Source organism: Aegilops tauschii, chromosome 7 (genome assembly GCF_002575655.3).
Source record: "Aegilops tauschii subsp. strangulata cultivar AL8/78 chromosome 7, Aet v6.0, whole genome shotgun sequence".
Lineage (NCBI taxonomy): Eukaryota > Viridiplantae > Streptophyta > Magnoliopsida > Poales > Poaceae > Aegilops > Aegilops tauschii.
The window spans coordinates 562451926-562468115 of record NC_053041.3 but is presented as its reverse complement, the minus strand read 5'-3'; the positions used below and the strand labels follow the sequence as shown (position 1 = coordinate 562468115).

General features: G+C 47.2%; 2 protein-coding genes across 2 annotated transcripts; both read left to right on the top strand.

Annotated features, from left to right (window-relative positions):
- The first annotated feature begins 259 nt into the window (after positions 1-259).
- Positions 260-4588, top strand: LOC109780724 (protein SCO1 homolog 1, mitochondrial). Its single transcript, XM_020339306.4, has 7 exons — positions 260-471; positions 586-834; positions 1067-1157; positions 2033-2245; positions 2923-3012; positions 3211-3343; positions 4182-4588. The coding sequence occupies exons 1-7, from the start codon at positions 388-390 to the stop codon at positions 4291-4293; spliced, it is 972 nt and encodes a 323-aa protein (XP_020194895.1). The 5' UTR covers positions 260-387; the 3' UTR covers positions 4294-4588.
- Positions 4589-6646: 2058 nt separating this feature from the next.
- LOC109780725 (non-specific lipid transfer protein GPI-anchored 9) lies at positions 6647-9270 on the top strand. Its single transcript, XM_020339307.4, has 3 exons — positions 6647-7081; positions 7926-7952; positions 8940-9270. Exons 1-3 carry the CDS (start codon positions 6760-6762, stop codon positions 9047-9049), a joined length of 459 nt encoding a protein of 152 aa, XP_020194896.1. The 5' UTR covers positions 6647-6759; the 3' UTR covers positions 9050-9270.
- Positions 9271-16190: the final 6920 nt, after the last annotated feature.

Below are 16190 nucleotides of genomic sequence, written 5' to 3'. Positions count from 1 at the left end.
ATGAACATTTTACACATGCTAAAAAGCCCATGATTTGTCTTTTTTGCGTAGCTCACGTTTTAACGTATTTCGACCTAAAAAATTGCACACATGTACATTATGTATCTAGGTATACGTGTATTTATTTTCAGAATTCTTTGAAACATAAAAGTTCGATTTTTGAAGTTTTCAAATAAAGGCCTCCATGGAGCCCAAAATATTATGCCCACCCTGATCTTTTTGCGGCCCATCCATAAAGTAAAGGCCTGGAAGCCCGAAGCCCTCACTTGCTAAACAAGTAAGAAAGTTTGCTCCAAACCCCGGCGGCGCCGTCTCCTCCTCCCGCACCTCCGCCGCCGCGTCGCACGGAAGCGAGAGACACAGCAGGAGACAACGACGGCGACGGCGATGAGGAGTCACGCGCTCCAGCTCGTCGCGCGCGCGGTGCGCGCCTCCGCTCCCCGTCCCCATCCCCAGCGCCATCTCCATCAGGTGAGCACGAGCCCCGCCCGTCCCAAATCTGTCGTCCCGCCGTTCCTCTTCTGTCGCTAAATCAGCGGATGGATGTGTTTGTCTGTGTGTGTGTGCGTCTTCTTCGCGTGGCAGGTCGCCGCGCTGAGAGCGTCGACGGGTTTCTTCTCGACCGAAGCCGCCGCTGGCGCATCTGCGGCTGCTACTGCCGGCGCGGCGCAGGGCGGGTCGAAGTCCGCTGCGGCTGCTGCCGCGTCTTCTGGCGCGGCGCAGGCCGCTTCGAAGCCCGCGGCGGTGGCGTCGGGCTCTGACGGCGGTGGCGGAGGGAGCGGGCGGGATGGGAAGTCGCAGCAAGGGGACTCCGGCAAGTCTGTCCGAGGAGGGGTAAGCTGTGTTTCAGACGCCCTCCATTTCTTTTTACATGTGTGCTTTGCTGTGTGATGCGGGTTCTGAGTCAGAACTACTGAAACTTGTGCGCTGCCGAAATGTGGAACCAAGAGATTTAGGAGCAGTGATCCTTTGAATATGAGGCACCAGAAATGGGCCATTTCTGCCTTATGTTACTGAAAGTGCTAGTCGAGGAGTAATTCTCAATGGTTATGTTGCTTGCTTGCAGCCCGTCTCATGGTTGAGTTTTCTTCTGCTTCTTGTGACCGGAGGAGGAATCATAGTGTACTACGACAAGGAGAAGAAGCGTCACATTGAAGGTAGATTACTATGGTGAGTTAGTATAGTTTTATTTTGCGTGGATCTCTTCACGTAGGGGGATTGTGATCATGTTTCAACTCGCAGTAGTGGGATATTAGTACTGCCAAGAGAAACTCTGTTGTGATACCATTTCAGATAGAAAGTTGGAATGCATAGCAGTTCCATACCTTTGGAGAAGATATCTATAATCCCAGGCAGCTTAAGGCTTAAGGGGGGGCAAGTCTGAGATGAATTTTACAGTGATAGCAATTTCATAGTATCCTCTTTTGATTCTTGTTGTAAAGCACGATTGGACGAACTGACAGAAGGATCTATTTTTGATGCTATATCTGCAGATTAATCAGTTCTGATGTTTCTGACTGTAATACACTCTTCCACCTGAGAATCGGGTATTTCTAGCTGCTACCTCTGTGAATATGCAGAATAGTATCATATTTTGCTTCCTTTACTAAAGCGTGGATAGACAAACTGACAAAACAATTTATTAACCTATTTTTAATGCTACACCTGCTGATTAATCAATTCTTTTGGTATTTCGTATCAATACTCTTCTGCCTGAGAAACAATATTTCTAGCTCCATCCAACTCTATCATGTGATCATGCAGATAGTGACTCATACCAGACATAAGTCCATTTAGGTCTGAGGTGCTCGATGTTAGTATGTTCTGCTATTTTATCTGTGCATTTTGACATGACGCTTCCCTTAATTGAGAAAAAAAAACAATTTATTTATCGAATGTGGGGCAGGCCGATGCTACCATGTCTTTTTACTAACTTGTTGTGGAAGTGCCATCCATACGCAAAGCAATTTACTCCTTAAACTTCTATGTTGTTGTATCTAGCATGACTAATCTCTTGTCCCTTGTTTCTCAGAGCTGAAGAACAGTACGAATTCAGTGAAGCCAGCACAATCAGTAGGAACTGCTGCTATTGGCGGTCCATTCACTCTTCTAAATCATGATGGGAAAACTGTCACTGAAAAGGATTTCTTGGGTAAATGGACGCTGCTATATTTTGGTTTCACACACTGCCCTGACATTTGTCCAGATGAACTCCAGAAGATGGCTGCTGCTATTAACAAAATCAGTAAGTCAATTCAATCTTGCTTTGCCTAGAACTGTTGTGTACGGAGTTAATCATAAAGCATACTTATCAGATTTTCATCAAGCTAATCTGTTATTGGGCAATGAATCAGTTTAATTGTCAGTTTATGACTGTCTCATTGATAACCTGCAAAAACTGTTTTTGTATGAAAATTGTATGATGATGCACATACGTGTTTGTTGGCACATGACCATGGCAGAAGGAATTTGTGTACCACCCATATCTTTATCTTACATAACACTGGTGATCGGTAGAGTACATAAATGAATTGGTTGTTTCTGTTTCCCCCCTCACTGAAGCCCAACCCCAATAAATTTGGTTAAACATAACACCTCAACTATGTCAGGTCGGATGTAATCCAGTTACCCTGTATTGTGGAAATATAACTTTAGAGCCCCAACGGACATAAGGATGTGATTGTTTTACCTGCTTTAGACTTTCAGCTACATGTACATCTGTACTCAGCCTGCATGTACTGTGTAACACATATTATGCCACAGTGAAGTTTCAGGATATAGTTTGATTTGCCGTAGTTAAGATTCCAAAAAAGGACAAAAAAAAAAGAAACAAAACAGCACTGGCAGACATAATCATTTTTTTGTTTGATTTTGGATGGTTCCATGGATATCATGATGAAGTTTTGCTTTAATTTGCTTCAGAGGAAAAGGCAAAACTAGAAATTGTGCCAGTATTCATCTCAGTTGATCCTGAAAGAGACACTGTTGAGCAAGTCCATGATTATGTTAAAGGTACGCAATTTCCAGCAATGGTGGGTTGCTCATTTTGCCACATTCATTAGCTTATTTTTCTGCATGCATTAGAATTTGCTTATCTTTGTTGTTAAGTTTCTGAAACATATTACTATCATATATATATTGAGATTGCTGCGTCACTTTGTATTGTTTTGAGCTGTGATGTCTAACTACTGTCACTTGTCTGTGTTGCAGAGTTCCATCAAGATCTCATAGGACTAACTGGTACCTCTGATGAGGTGAGAAAGGTTGCTCGTGCTTATCGAGTCTACTATATGAAGACAGAGGAGGAGGGTTCTGACTACCTTGTTGATCATTCAATCGTCATGTATGTAACATTCTCTATTATTTTATCACTCTCCTTTGAGTTTTGATTTTATATGTGATTTGCAGTAGATATGCACTAATCAATAGGATAGCAGTTTTACTATATGTAGTAATAACAAAACCAAAAGTAGAAGACCTTCATTAGAGGGAAAACAATTAGGTCGTTCTTACCATTGATAGTTGTCGAACTAAAATGTCTGATGGACCAGCTTGCCCTGTTCAAACGGGGACTTGACCTGGCATACAACATGCTGTTGTCCTTTGTAATAAGGCCAGCTGCAACTAATTAATGTGCCTCCCAAACTGAACCATTCAAGCAGACAATATTTATTGGGTACAACCCATGTGGCACCCATTATAGATCATACTCGTACTTTGCTGTGATGAGGTATGATTATAGGCTGTCCGTCCAGCTACACTGTGGACTCTGTCGCTGTCTCCATTAGTGAGTTGTTCTTCATTTTCACTAACTTTTATATCCATCTACTATAATGAGGGTTGATTATGGTGTTGAATGTACTTCATTTTAAGTTGTTTAGTCGAGAGATGATTAATCATGTCTAGGGAGTGTGTACCACCAAAGAGGTATTTTCAGCCTATCTATCACGAAGTTGAAATATCATGACTGACGTGAAATGCAGAGAGTAGGCACCACTACTGACTAAGTTTACCAAGAATTAGCAATGAGCAAGTTGGTTGTTGGATGTTGGTTTATCCCCTTTTTCTTGTGGGGTGTAGACTAGGGACCGACCTGATGTTCGTTGAGGATGCCGTCGTTTCGCATTGGTAGTACACGCACGTTAAATGCTGACTACATGGTTGGTTATCTACCTGTGCAGGTACCTGATGAACCCGAAAATGGAGTTTGTCAAATTCTTCGGCAAGAACTACGACGAAGACACCCTTGCCGAGGGCATCATCAAAGAGGTCCGAGAGCACAAGAGGAGCTGAGCTGAAATCACGCGCACCATTTCGTCTCGGTTGCCATTTAGAACTTACTATATCCTTGAATAAACAAACTCTGACTCCGATGCTGCTGCTGCTGCTAGTTCACGCGTTTTGGAACGGCAGGACCCTTAGGATATCGCACTCTCCCTTTTCTAAATCTTGAAGCCTCTTTGTTGTGGCAGATTTTGTTGCACCCGCGATGTTTCGCACTTTTGCTAGCGTGACAAGTGAAGGTGCTACTTTGACTCTTGTGTTAATGTATAAGTGCTCTGTTGAGCGATGAGATTTGCTGGGGAAATGATCGCTGCTACTTGCTAGTAGTACGTTAAAATTTCTTCTCGTCTGTGATTGTTCGTCAGCAGTATGTATAAATGTGCACTGGTCAAACGTGCCCGGTTCACGTGTTGGCATGGAAAAATGGCACGAGGAAAAGCCTCTGCGCGTGGTTTCTTCACGTGGAATCGATTGGCCATCACGGTGGGCAGGCACGTTCCTCCGCTCCGCGGCGCCGTCCGTTGGAACTTTGCGCGTCTTCGTCGTCCGTGAGGAGCACAGATTCAGGTGGAGACCTTTCGCATGCAGAGCAGCCCCGTGTCGTCGTCTCTGCGCGGCCGGCGATCGAGACGAGACGTCCCACCACGGCTGCTCTGCTGCGCAGCGCTGTCAGGTCAGACCGCCAGGCAAGGCCGCCCACGACGAATTCGTCCCCGCGGCTCGGTCGCAAGTTTGAACCGAACCGACCCCGAGTCGCAACCACGTATTGTTCGTTTCCTCCTCTCGAAGGAGGAGGAAAGGCGTGACGCGGACAGGCTAAAGCTCGTGTGTTCTTCTAAAACAGATTTCGTACCCGTGATGCAGCAGTCGCACAATCATTTCCTATACTTGGTCAAAATCTAGATATGCATGGTATAGAAAGAAAGAATACTTTTAATTATTATTTTTGCAGGAAAACTTCAGATACATTCATCATCTCTCACAGTAGTGCAAGGAACACCAAAAATAGCAAAAAAAAATGCATGCAGGTCCGTATACCACCCAGTGACAACTACAAGCACCGGAAGAGAGCGTCGCTCTGATCGCCCCTCCCTTATTGAAGCCGAGCAAAACATTCCGTAGTAGATCATCGGGAAGTCGTCATGTTAAGGTCGTATAAGACAGGTCGGAATAGCAATCGCCGCCGAGGAAAAGAAGCGTATATCGAAAGGATCCAAATTGTAGACACACGAACAGAGAATGGATCAACGGGGATCCGTCAAAGTCCAACACCGACCGGATCCCGCGAGGTCCGCCGAAGACACACCTTCACACAGCGACGGAGACATACCCTAGGCTGCCCAGGTGGCGGCCTGGGTTTCTTCATGCACTGTGGCAAATTTTCTATTGTTTAACACCGTAGAAAGTATTTGGCCTGGGTCTTGGCTGGGGCATGCCTTCATCCTGACGGCTCCACATGCCTTCGACGATGCTGGACGCATCGCCGGGACGAGGGATATAAATGGTGGACTTTATTCCATCTTCAAGAAGCCGCCACCGCCTCATATTGCTGAGCAGGTTACAATTCCATCTTCAGGTAGCCGCCGCCTCATTTTCCGGAGTAGGTTACAAAATGTAATAGACATGAGAGGTTTGATTTAGAATAAATCTAGAATTTCAATCAATGTAAAGCAGGTTCTTATATTGTGGGACGAAGGAAATAACAATTTGACTTTACACCATTCTAGATAGAATACGAGAGAGCATTCGTCGCATTTATGAAAAAAGATTTTACAACCTTTGAATTTGAATCACAAAAGGGAGAATATCTGGTGCTACCATCCCTTTTGGTGCTACCATGATACCGTTTCAAAGAACTCAATTTTAAATGTTTCTCAAAAATTCTGAAAAAATCATGGATGTCCACATCACATGAGTGTACAACTCCTAAAAAAAATTCAAATCAAAATTAGAGATACACATTGAGAAAAAAAAGACAAATCCAGCGTGAATAGTGTCACAAAAAGACGAAAGTCAAAACGCTACTATTCACATTCGATTTTGTCTCTCTCTTTTTTTTTCTTAATGTGCATTTCGATTTTGGACCTAAAATTTCTAGGAGTTGTAGCGACATCCCTTGTGAACATTCACATTTGTTTTCAGAATTTTTTGAAGCAACTAAAATTGTTTTTTTCTTCGAAATGGTACCGTTGGAGCATTTCGGAGTTGGTATCACCTGCTGGAGTAGGCTGCCAAGTGTCGATGCCCATTTCTCGAAACCCGAAAAGTCGAGATCGGAAACCACGAAGGAGCACCGTTCGCCGCTGGACGTTGTCTTCTCTCGGAACACGCGGCGCACTCCTCTCGTAAAAGCGGCACCAACCCTCTGTATCTGTAGACGGTGCCAGAGTCCACGCTCCGGAAGAAAAAGGCACCACCTTTGTTCGCCCTTCTCCTCTCCCTCGTGACACCACTCCCAGAGAAAGAGAGAGACAGATGGCGATGCGGGCGGTGGCGGTGCTGCTGCTTCTGGCGGTGGCGAGCGTGCTGGCGGCGGGCGCGGCGGCGCAGTCGACGGGCACGCCGGCGTGCGCGTCCAAGCTGACGGGCTGCGCCGGCTACATGAACGGCACGGACGCGCAGAAGCCGCCGGAGACCTGCTGCGGCCCGCTCCGGGACGCCGTGAAGAACGAGAAGCCCTGCCTCTGCGCGCTCTACGCCTCGCCCGAGATCTTCAAGGCCTTCAACATCAACGTCACCGACGCGCTCCGCCTCTCCAAGCGCTGCGGCGTCTCCGAGGACGTCAGCAGCTGCCCCAGTAATCCACCCGCCCCTCCCCCTCCCTCTCCTTTTCTTGCGAATTTTTTTTACCGCATTTCAGAAGATGCGATTTGGTCTTCCCGATTCCGGTTTAGGAATTTGCTTGGATCAGTTAATTGTAGATGCTGAAGTAGCAATGCATGTTTGATCTGACGATGGTGGAAATTACTGCTGAATTTCGTGATCAATCTTTCTAAGCAACTAATAAAGATTAGCTAAGATGTAGGCTAGTAGGCAGATCAAAATGTGCAAAGGGATGGAAGAAAAAAATCCCCTGTTTGAACTTTTAGTTTCTGTTATCCAAGTAATGGGAAACCGGTTGATCCTGATCTGGTCTCGAAGAAAACCCGCTAGTTACGTTTATGCGTTTGTTACTTCGTCGTGGGTGTCGTATGGAAGTTGGTCTTTAGCAATTCTGCTGACTGTCGCCATCAAAATGGCTGTATAGAAGGAAAAAAGCAAAATCTAGATGTGAAATCTCGGACCAGATTGCTTGCAATGGAGAAACAAAGAAGGGTTTGGAGGCATCAAGAGTGCCAGATGCCCCCATCTTGCCCACTCCAGATGTGGTGCTAATCTTAGTTAAATCCAGCGACTTATTGGTGTCAATTTGTCAGATTATGCTATGGGGACATTAGTCTAAGCCCAGTCTTGGATGCATTGTTTTATCCATTTTACTTTGCGGTGGTTAAACCGGTTCTGAAAATTATCTAGTTTGACCTGTACTTGTCCAACTCTCATAATCTATTCTTTGACCATGGCAGTAGCTGGCATTTTGTTCTGATAATTTCAGTATATATATTACTGCCGTTTGCTGATCTCGTCGCATTTTCAATTCACAGGCACCTCTCTGACGAAGTCTCCTCCAGGTAATATATACCTGTCATGCTTTCTAAAGAGTACTACTAGTATACTGATTATACTAGCCACTTGCTATGCTTAGCTGCCCTGTTGTCTGAATCGTGACACTTTGCCAGCTGAACCTTGGCTGGTTAAAGAATGATTTCTGATACCACGGCGGCAAATTGACGCGAGCCACGTTAGTTAGTTTATTAGTTGTAGAAAACAACTCGTGTTGGTCGGTTATCCGGTGATTGTGGCTGCTTGCAATTATACTATATGGGGAAAATATATTATAGAACCAAATCACTCTATTTGCATTTAGTCATATGAGCATAGGATGTGGGCATGTGCTATGGCCTATGAAACATTTACTTTTGGGAAACTAGACACTGCATGTGAGAAGAGTTAAGACATATTCAGACTTTGGAGTCAATTCATGGCGAGAGATACACAAATGTGCACCAGACGGGCTTGAATTTTCCTTTCCCGTCAGGCATGTAAGGGTAGTAGACATGGTCCCAAGGGTTGATGTGGACAACAGTGCAGCGCATCCATTTGCAGATGTGGTCATTGTATGTATTCGTCCATTTGGAAACATGTTCATGGCAACGCGATAAATGCATTGCATTACAAAGTAGGAATTGGCAGTATTTGTCCGCTGGAATTTATTTGACGTAGATCTGGCTTTAAGCCTCACCAAACAACCGCAATCTGTGCAAGTTTAGCATCGTTTAGGACTTGGATGCAACCTATTAGTAGTACGCCTTGTTCCACTCACTGTATCTGAAAATTGAAACTGAAGCTTCATATCAAGTGCCAGCATGATCATATTTTCTCATTTAAAAATTAAACCATCAAGGCGAAATTCAGTTCAGTTGATTATTAGCCCAAAACACAGCTAAAACCTGATCTCCAGGCAGGAAAAGACCCTCTGTTTGACCCCATCTTTGTTCTCAACAGCAAAAATTAAATAAAATTGCATGACCTCACAAACATCTTCCTGTTGGTTGCAGGTTCGAGTTCTTCTCCATCAGGTGGCAAGAGCGCCGGGCACCCTACCATGTCGGCCAGCTTCGCGGGGCTGATGAGCCTCTTCCTGGTCCTGTGGTCTGCACTGGCATAAGAAATCGGCGATTCGGCATGCTAGACATGTTCTTCTTTCGGCTTATATCCCATGGTAGATGAGCTGCAGCTCTGGTGGTAGTTCTTGGTGGTGTCGCCGCGTTTGTTTTTGCTGTGTATTGGTTGGTGTTGCCAGTTCAGTAGACTTGCTGTGAATAAGGATTTCGGCACTCTCTTCAGACCTGTGATGACCAGAGCAGAGTGGGCATTGTGTGAGACGTATTTCGGCTTCACTATTTTCTTTTCTTTTGTATTTGTGCTAATGAGAGGATCTTTTTTAAAGAATAGGGCACCGCCTTGGCCCCATTTTATAAATGAGACCAAAACAAGTCGCAGCAGTAGGTTATCGTACTCGGGATGGGCACAAGCGCCAACATCCAGAAATCAAGAGAGAAATTCAGGAACAGGGCAACCGCCCCAGACCCATTTTACATAGAACCTCTAAGACTACCCATAGTGGGAGTAACATAGATGATACCTACGAAACTACCCATAGTGGGAGTAACATAGATGATACCTACGAAAAAAAAAGATGTGGCGGCTAATTAATGAGGAGAGAGACAAATTGAGTACTACCTCCGTCCTGGTTTATTGGTCTTCATCATAATATGTGTCAAATTTTAACCATAAATTTAATTAGCAAAATGTTCATGCATGTCATAAAAAATTATATCATAAAAAATTATGTTCAAATACGAATTCAACGATATAATTTTTACTACCATGCACTAACATTTTGTCAGTTAAATTTTTGATCAAATTCAGCACAAATTACAAAGGGGACTAATAAACCAGGACGGGGTAGTAACATAACTAGTTACTCAGACTATGAATAATATCACACTTACCAAGGCAAGATGAGACTACAACCTAATAAATGAAGTGTTGCATGACACCACTCATAAGTTACTCCCCACTATGAGTACTCCCTCCGTCTAGGTGAGTAAGTCATCTTAGGTTGTGCACCGTGACCAAGGAGGAGGGGAAAATGAGAGAACTTAATGTTTACTTGCTAATTAATAGCATTGCATGCAGTGAACTAACCACTGCATGTCGTGTTTGGTAGTCTCAAGTCATTAAAATCATGCACACCCCACATATCTTATACACCTAGACGGAGGGAGTAGTCTAAAGAGGGGAGAAGGGGGAGGGCCACCCGGCTGACAGAAGGGTTACATGCATATGTGGGCACCATAGCATCACGCCCCACCCCCACCGCGCAAGCACTCCATCAGAGAAGAACTCGAGAAGGAAGCCGACTCCTTCGTCAGCCTGGATCCGGCCAGAGCAACATAGGCGATCTTCTTGTAAGCTCCCAACCCTGGTAGCCTCCACCAGCTTTATTCGATCTGCTCCAGCGCATAGCACCTTTCATAGGCTGCGCCAGCTTGCAGCACTTCTCAGCACATCCCGCAATCACGGTCAAGGAGTCCCATTAAAACACAAATCATTTCTACGCTTCCAAATGGCCCGGAGAACAGCAACAGTAAGAACATTATCTACAGTTTGCTTTTTATTGCTCAACCACTGTCCAACAATATCCAGGAACTGGGGATTTGTATTACCACCAGTAATCTGATGCATACACCTCCAGATCTCCCAAGCCACAGTACACTCAAAGAACAAGTGAGTGCATGATTCAGGCTCCGAGCAAAACACACATCAAATATCATCTACAGTCTGTCTTTTAGATAGGTTGTCTGTAGTAAGCAACCTATCATGAGCAAGCAACCAGAGAAAAATATGAATTCTAGGAGGCACATGGATTTGCCAAACAAAAAGCACAAAAGTAGGCACAATCCCTCTAAAATGCAAAACTGCATATAAAGAAGTGTAAACCCCCTTGGAGTCTAATTTCCAAATGAGGGAAACCCTCATCCTCAAACAGAGATAAGGATTGAGCAATACTAAGAAGATCAGACCATTGATGGAGTAGTCTCTCATCAAAACATCTTCTAAAAGTAACTCTAAGATTAGTCCCGTCCCAAGCATGAGCAATAGTAATCTTTTGCTCATTGAAAATGGCATAAAGCTCCCAGAATTGGATAGCAAGGCTACATGTATCAAACCATTGATCCTCCCAAAACTTCACCCTCTTCCCGTTTCTGTCAGCCCAGTGGGAACCAGGGTACCACGGGTCATCTGCCTACGGACTAGAAAGGACGTCGCGAAGCCAACAGCCTCGCGAGCGCCTTGCCCCGCAAGGGGCTTCCCCTACAAAGGACTTCATCAAGACCACCATCGCAGCAGGCAGCCTCGCGAGGTGCCCTTCCGCGAGGCTTCCCGAGGAGCCCCCGCATCGCGGGTGACATCTCCAAGGCAGGCGCCAGCCTGTGCGGTCAGGGCAGTTTCCCCTTTGGTGCTAAGGGGGCAGCTACGCCTGCCTGCCCCCAAAGCAAGTCCCAAAGGTTCCCCCTTCGGTGAAAGAAGACCAAGATGGTGGCGCGGCAGGACGGAGGTCATCGTGGAGCCCCTGGCGCGTCACGGATAACACTTTAGTAGGCAAAGACCACCCTTTGTCAGGATAAACACCGGCGCCTGTCCCCTTTCAAATTGCCGCCCTATGCTAGCCCTTTCTCGCTCATATTTTCGGGAAGAGGCCCGAGGCACCTATAAAAGGGGCAGAGCGACCATCGTAGTAGAGGATCAACTCTTGATCAACCCTAGCGTCATTGCTGGCCTTCCAAGAGCTTCGGCTCACCTTGTAGCTCCCAGAGCATAGTCCACAAACAATACAACAAAGCAGGAGTAGGGTTTTACACCGCACGGTGGCCTGAACCTGGGTAACTCGTTGTGTTCTCGTCCTGCCTAGCTCGTTACCTCGTAGACGTGAAACAAGCCCCCAGAGCTCGAACCAGGGTTTTGGAGGATCCCGTGGCTCAGAATCAATCCCTCGACAGTTTCCAACCTGCCAGTTGTATCCAAACTTGGCAGCTTGGGCAGGCCATATGAAGCATGTATAGTAGGGCAGGCAAAAATATTAGGAGAACATGTATCATACTTAAAATCTACAATTTGTTTCCAAATCTTTCCTTCTGCTGTTCATGCCTTTTAACCCAAGAGGATAGGAGGCATAAATTCACATAAGCAAGGTTAGGAATACCAAGACCACCAAATTCCTTTTTCATAATCAGCAGCTCAATGTTAGCAAGATGGTACTTAAATGCCCATCATAACTATCCCCAAAACAATGAGCCAACTGAGAATTCATAAGAGAGATGACCCACTTGGGAAATCTAATAAAACTAAAAAGATAAGTGGGGATAATGGCCATACATGCTTTAACAAGCACCAGCCTCTTGGCTGGGGATAGGAGTCTTCCTCTCCACCCAGTCCCTCTACTAGGGTTTTATCCAGCATAGGCTGCAAATCATCCCCTCTCAACCTGGAGTGGTGCAAAGGAACATCTAAATATTTCATTGGCGACTCCCCTAGTTTGCACCCCTACGGCTTGGGAAACGGTCCAGAAATGCAGTCATAGACATTAAGTGGGATAAAATCACACTTAAGGAAGTTAATCCTAAGGCCAGACAACTGCTCAAAACAAGATAAAAACCATTATAAATTCTGAGCAGTTTCAAGCTTGCCATCAATGAAAATAAGGGTATCATCTGCATATTGTAGACTAATTACCCCGTTAGGATACAACCTAGCTATCAGCCCTCTAAGATGAGAGTGTTGAGCAGCTCTAGTGAGCATCCTAACAAATACATCAGCCACAAGGTTAAAGAACGGGGGAATAGGGCCCGTCTCATACCTTTAGTGGCAACGAAGAAATGGTTATTAACATTATTGATTTTGACTCCAACAGAAGCCTTATCCAGTAAGGAATGAACCAAATTAACCCACTTAGACTAAGGCTCCTATGAGCCAGCATCTTAAGAAATTCATGACTAACTTTATATGCTTTTTCATAGTCTAATTTAAAAATGAAACAGGGGTTTTATGTGCTACTGCATCATGATAATTTCATAACCACACTCTCAACAATATACCTCCCCTTGAAGAGAAATCAAATCATCATAAATTGGTCCTAACCTATTGGTGGCACACTTGATAAAGATTTTTTTACTACAATTAGTTAAAGCAATGGCCGCTTCTACGCGTAAGTCGGATGATGGACATGATTTTTAAACCGCATTGGCCACCGTTGGATTGAAGTTAGCGCGTTCGTCCGATGTGACAGCTGGAGCATGTGCACACTTCCTTCAGCAACGCAACGCCCACATCATCTTTCTCCTCTTTATCTTGCATCCTCCACGCCCAGCGCTTCTCTCTGCAGCCAACAACGATGATGCATAACGAACCGTGGCACCTACTCCGGCGAACTCGCAGCACCGGCGTCGCCGGCGAGCACTCCAATACAACACCGAGTGCTGCATCGCAGCTCCGAGAGTCGGTGGTGACCGCTGCATGGCAGCACCAGGAGCCGCCGCTGCTGCTCCATGGCAGCACCAAGCGCGACAGTCGGCGGAGCTCCAAAGCAACACCGAGGACATCCGACGAAGCTCCATGGAAGCACCGCGCGGCACGGCAAAGCTACAATGCAACACTAACGGGTACCCGGCGTCCGGCGAAGCTCCATTGAAGCTCCATGGCAACACCGCGTCGACGAGGGCTTCAATGCAGCACCGGCAGCCGGCGACGAGGGCTTCAATGCAGCACCGGTGGCCGGTGACGAGGGCTTCATCGCAGAAGCGGCGGCCCGACGGCGTCACACCCCATCCGGCATGCAGCACTGGCGAGTGGGTTCTAGTCTTGTAGTGCCGCGAAAGTTGCAACGCAGCACGCCAGACGCTCACCCTCCGCGGCGCCGGCGACGCTCTGCAGCAGCAGCCCCGCTGCATCGAAGCGGCTGGTCCTTCACAGCACCACGACGGCTCCGGCAGGAAGCACCAGTGGCTCGCTTCTTTGCAGCATGCCGAGCTGACGGTCGGCTCGCCACAAAACACCATCCGGCTTGCCGGTTGCCGCTGGTGCCCCGACTTGCAAAATCGCAGCGGCTCTCGTAAAACTCACCAGTGGGTGAACCTCCTTTACACAACTTGTGGATTCCTGTAGTGAAGCGCCCGTGACGAGCGGTGGTTGTACGGGCTAAGGGAGCACCAGCTCATGGAAGGAGAGACGCTTGGATATATAAGAGAGAGAGAGAGAGAGAGAGAGAGAGAGAGGGGAGGAGCTCGCGGATGGGAGCGATGGGAGGCCGAGAAGATAAGGAAGGGAAAGGTAAGCTGTGTGTTGGTCCTGCTGGAACACGTGGCACAAGATGAAGGCGACTTAAAACAGCAAGAAATCAGTCGGTTGAAAAGGAGAGTTTTCCTAAAGCAATAGGTCTGAACTGCTAATAAGAGGATTAATCAAGATTTCGGATTTCGACTCCCAACTAGATCCATGATCCGAAACCCGTCGATCACAAATACCCATCGGTCACATCTCCGGTGCGCGCTCGACCTAACCTAACCTCCTTCCATGGGGATCTCGCCGTCGCCGAGCGACCGCGCCGCCGCTCCGGCCAGGCTGCCGCCGGTGCGGTACTACGTGCCGGCCGTCTGGGAGATAAAGCGGGAGGAGGACCCCGTCCACGACCCAGACTCGCCGCAGTCCCCGAGCCAGGTCGGCGACGACGTGCCGCCGCTGGTGTTCCCCAACCCCAACCCCTCCCCCTCCTGGCTGTCCCGCCGGACGGCGTTCGAGCGCCACCTCCCCGCCACCCACGACGAGCCGCCGCCGCCGGAAGAACCGCCCGCGCGGCGCCCTGAGGAGGAAGACCCGGACCTGTACTACTGCCTCAAAGACCGCGACGACCCCGAGTGCGTGCGCCGGTGCCACGAGGTCCAGAGCAAGCGGTACGCCGTGCACGCGCTGCGGGGGTACAACGCCGACCCCGGCAACGGCGTCAAGTACGAGCTGGTCGAGGGCACCGCGAGGAGCAACAGCATCCTGCTCGGCTGCGCCGAGATCCTCGGCCACGTTGTCTTCATCGTCAGGCCTGCCGCCGCCGGCGGCGGCGGGCGCGACCGGACCTTCTTCGCCGAGGTTCGCCTGCCGAACCATGCCCTCGCCTGCATGATTTCGCTGGACGACGACGGTGACCACTGCCGAGGGGCTGCTGCCGATGACGACGAGCTGTGTCAGTTCTGTAGAAAGGACGTCAGGCACCCGGAGGTGCATCCGGAGCTCAGGAGACCACCTCGTGGGACGTCCTACGGGGTCGTCGTCGGCGAGGGAAACAATCATGAATTGTGATTGATCAAGACCGTGTTTGGTAATCCACCCACTCCTGGAATCCGCGGAGCGAGGAAACCGCAGCTTCATCATTTTCAACTGCAGCTCCGCCGGCTCTGGGAGCAGAGTTGTGGAACGGAGTGATACTGAATAGGGCCTAAAGATTAACGCCCTACTTATCCCTCTAGGATAGATTGACCGAAACAAATATCACACTACTTTGATTATCAATGTATAAACTGCAGGTTAGGAGCAGTTTAATTTCTTCAACAAGAATTGATGCAATATTTTCAGGCAATCCGCATAATCTGCATACGGATTTTAGTTTTGTGTGCCCTTTTGAGCAGATAAATACCACTAATGTTAAAGGTCAATTGGTTGGTAAATTTGGTCATGGTGCTCCTCGTTTGGACCGTGGCGATGTGTAAAAGTCGAACGAAAACACACAGAAAAAATATCCGAGGGAAGAGCAATCGGAGGGTCTAAATGGCACACGGACAAATTACTAACTCTCTGAAGAGAGTCGGAGGCTCTGGATGAAGTGTGGTTGGAGGGTTCGAACAAGTTGAAAAGTAGGAAATTGGGCAAAGGAAGAATGAGGGTTTTAGGAATTTGGTCTCTAAGCACTTGAGAAAAAACACTTCAGTTAACAAAATCAATATCCTTTTTGATAGCATCGGCATACCTAAGGACTTGGTGATTTTGGATCACTAAAGGCTATGAAAATGTCCTTAACCCTGCTAACACTTGTCCTTGAAGAAAAGAGGGGTCTAAGTTGTATCTTTTGGGGTCTAAGCTGATCAACACTTTGTAAAGAAAACATAGTCCTTTTAATAAAACTGGCATAGATCATCAAAAACCACTATAGGGCAATAGATGCGCACTTTCAGCTATGCATTGCCTTCCGATGGCGGTCT

Excerpts from the sequence above, each read along its gene's own strand:
- LOC109780724 (XM_020339306.4), top strand. The coding sequence starts at position 388 with ATGAGGAGTCACGCGCTCCAGCTCGTCGCGCGCGCGGTGCGCGCCTCC. Across the intron at positions 1,158-2,032 it reads GAAGAAGCGTCACATTGAAG|AGCTGAAGAACAGTACGAAT; the intron begins GTAGATTACTAT and ends CTTGTTTCTCAG. Across the intron at positions 2,246-2,922 it reads TGCTGCTATTAACAAAATCA|AGGAAAAGGCAAAACTAGAA; the intron begins GTAAGTCAATTC and ends AATTTGCTTCAG.
- LOC109780725 (XM_020339307.4), top strand. The coding sequence starts at position 6,760 with ATGGCGATGCGGGCGGTGGCGGTGCTGCTGCTTCTGGCGGTGGCGAGC. Across the intron at positions 7,082-7,925 it reads GGACGTCAGCAGCTGCCCCA|GCACCTCTCTGACGAAGTCT; the intron begins GTAATCCACCCG and ends TTCAATTCACAG. Across the intron at positions 7,953-8,939 it reads TCTGACGAAGTCTCCTCCAG|GTTCGAGTTCTTCTCCATCA; the intron begins GTAATATATACC and ends TGTTGGTTGCAG.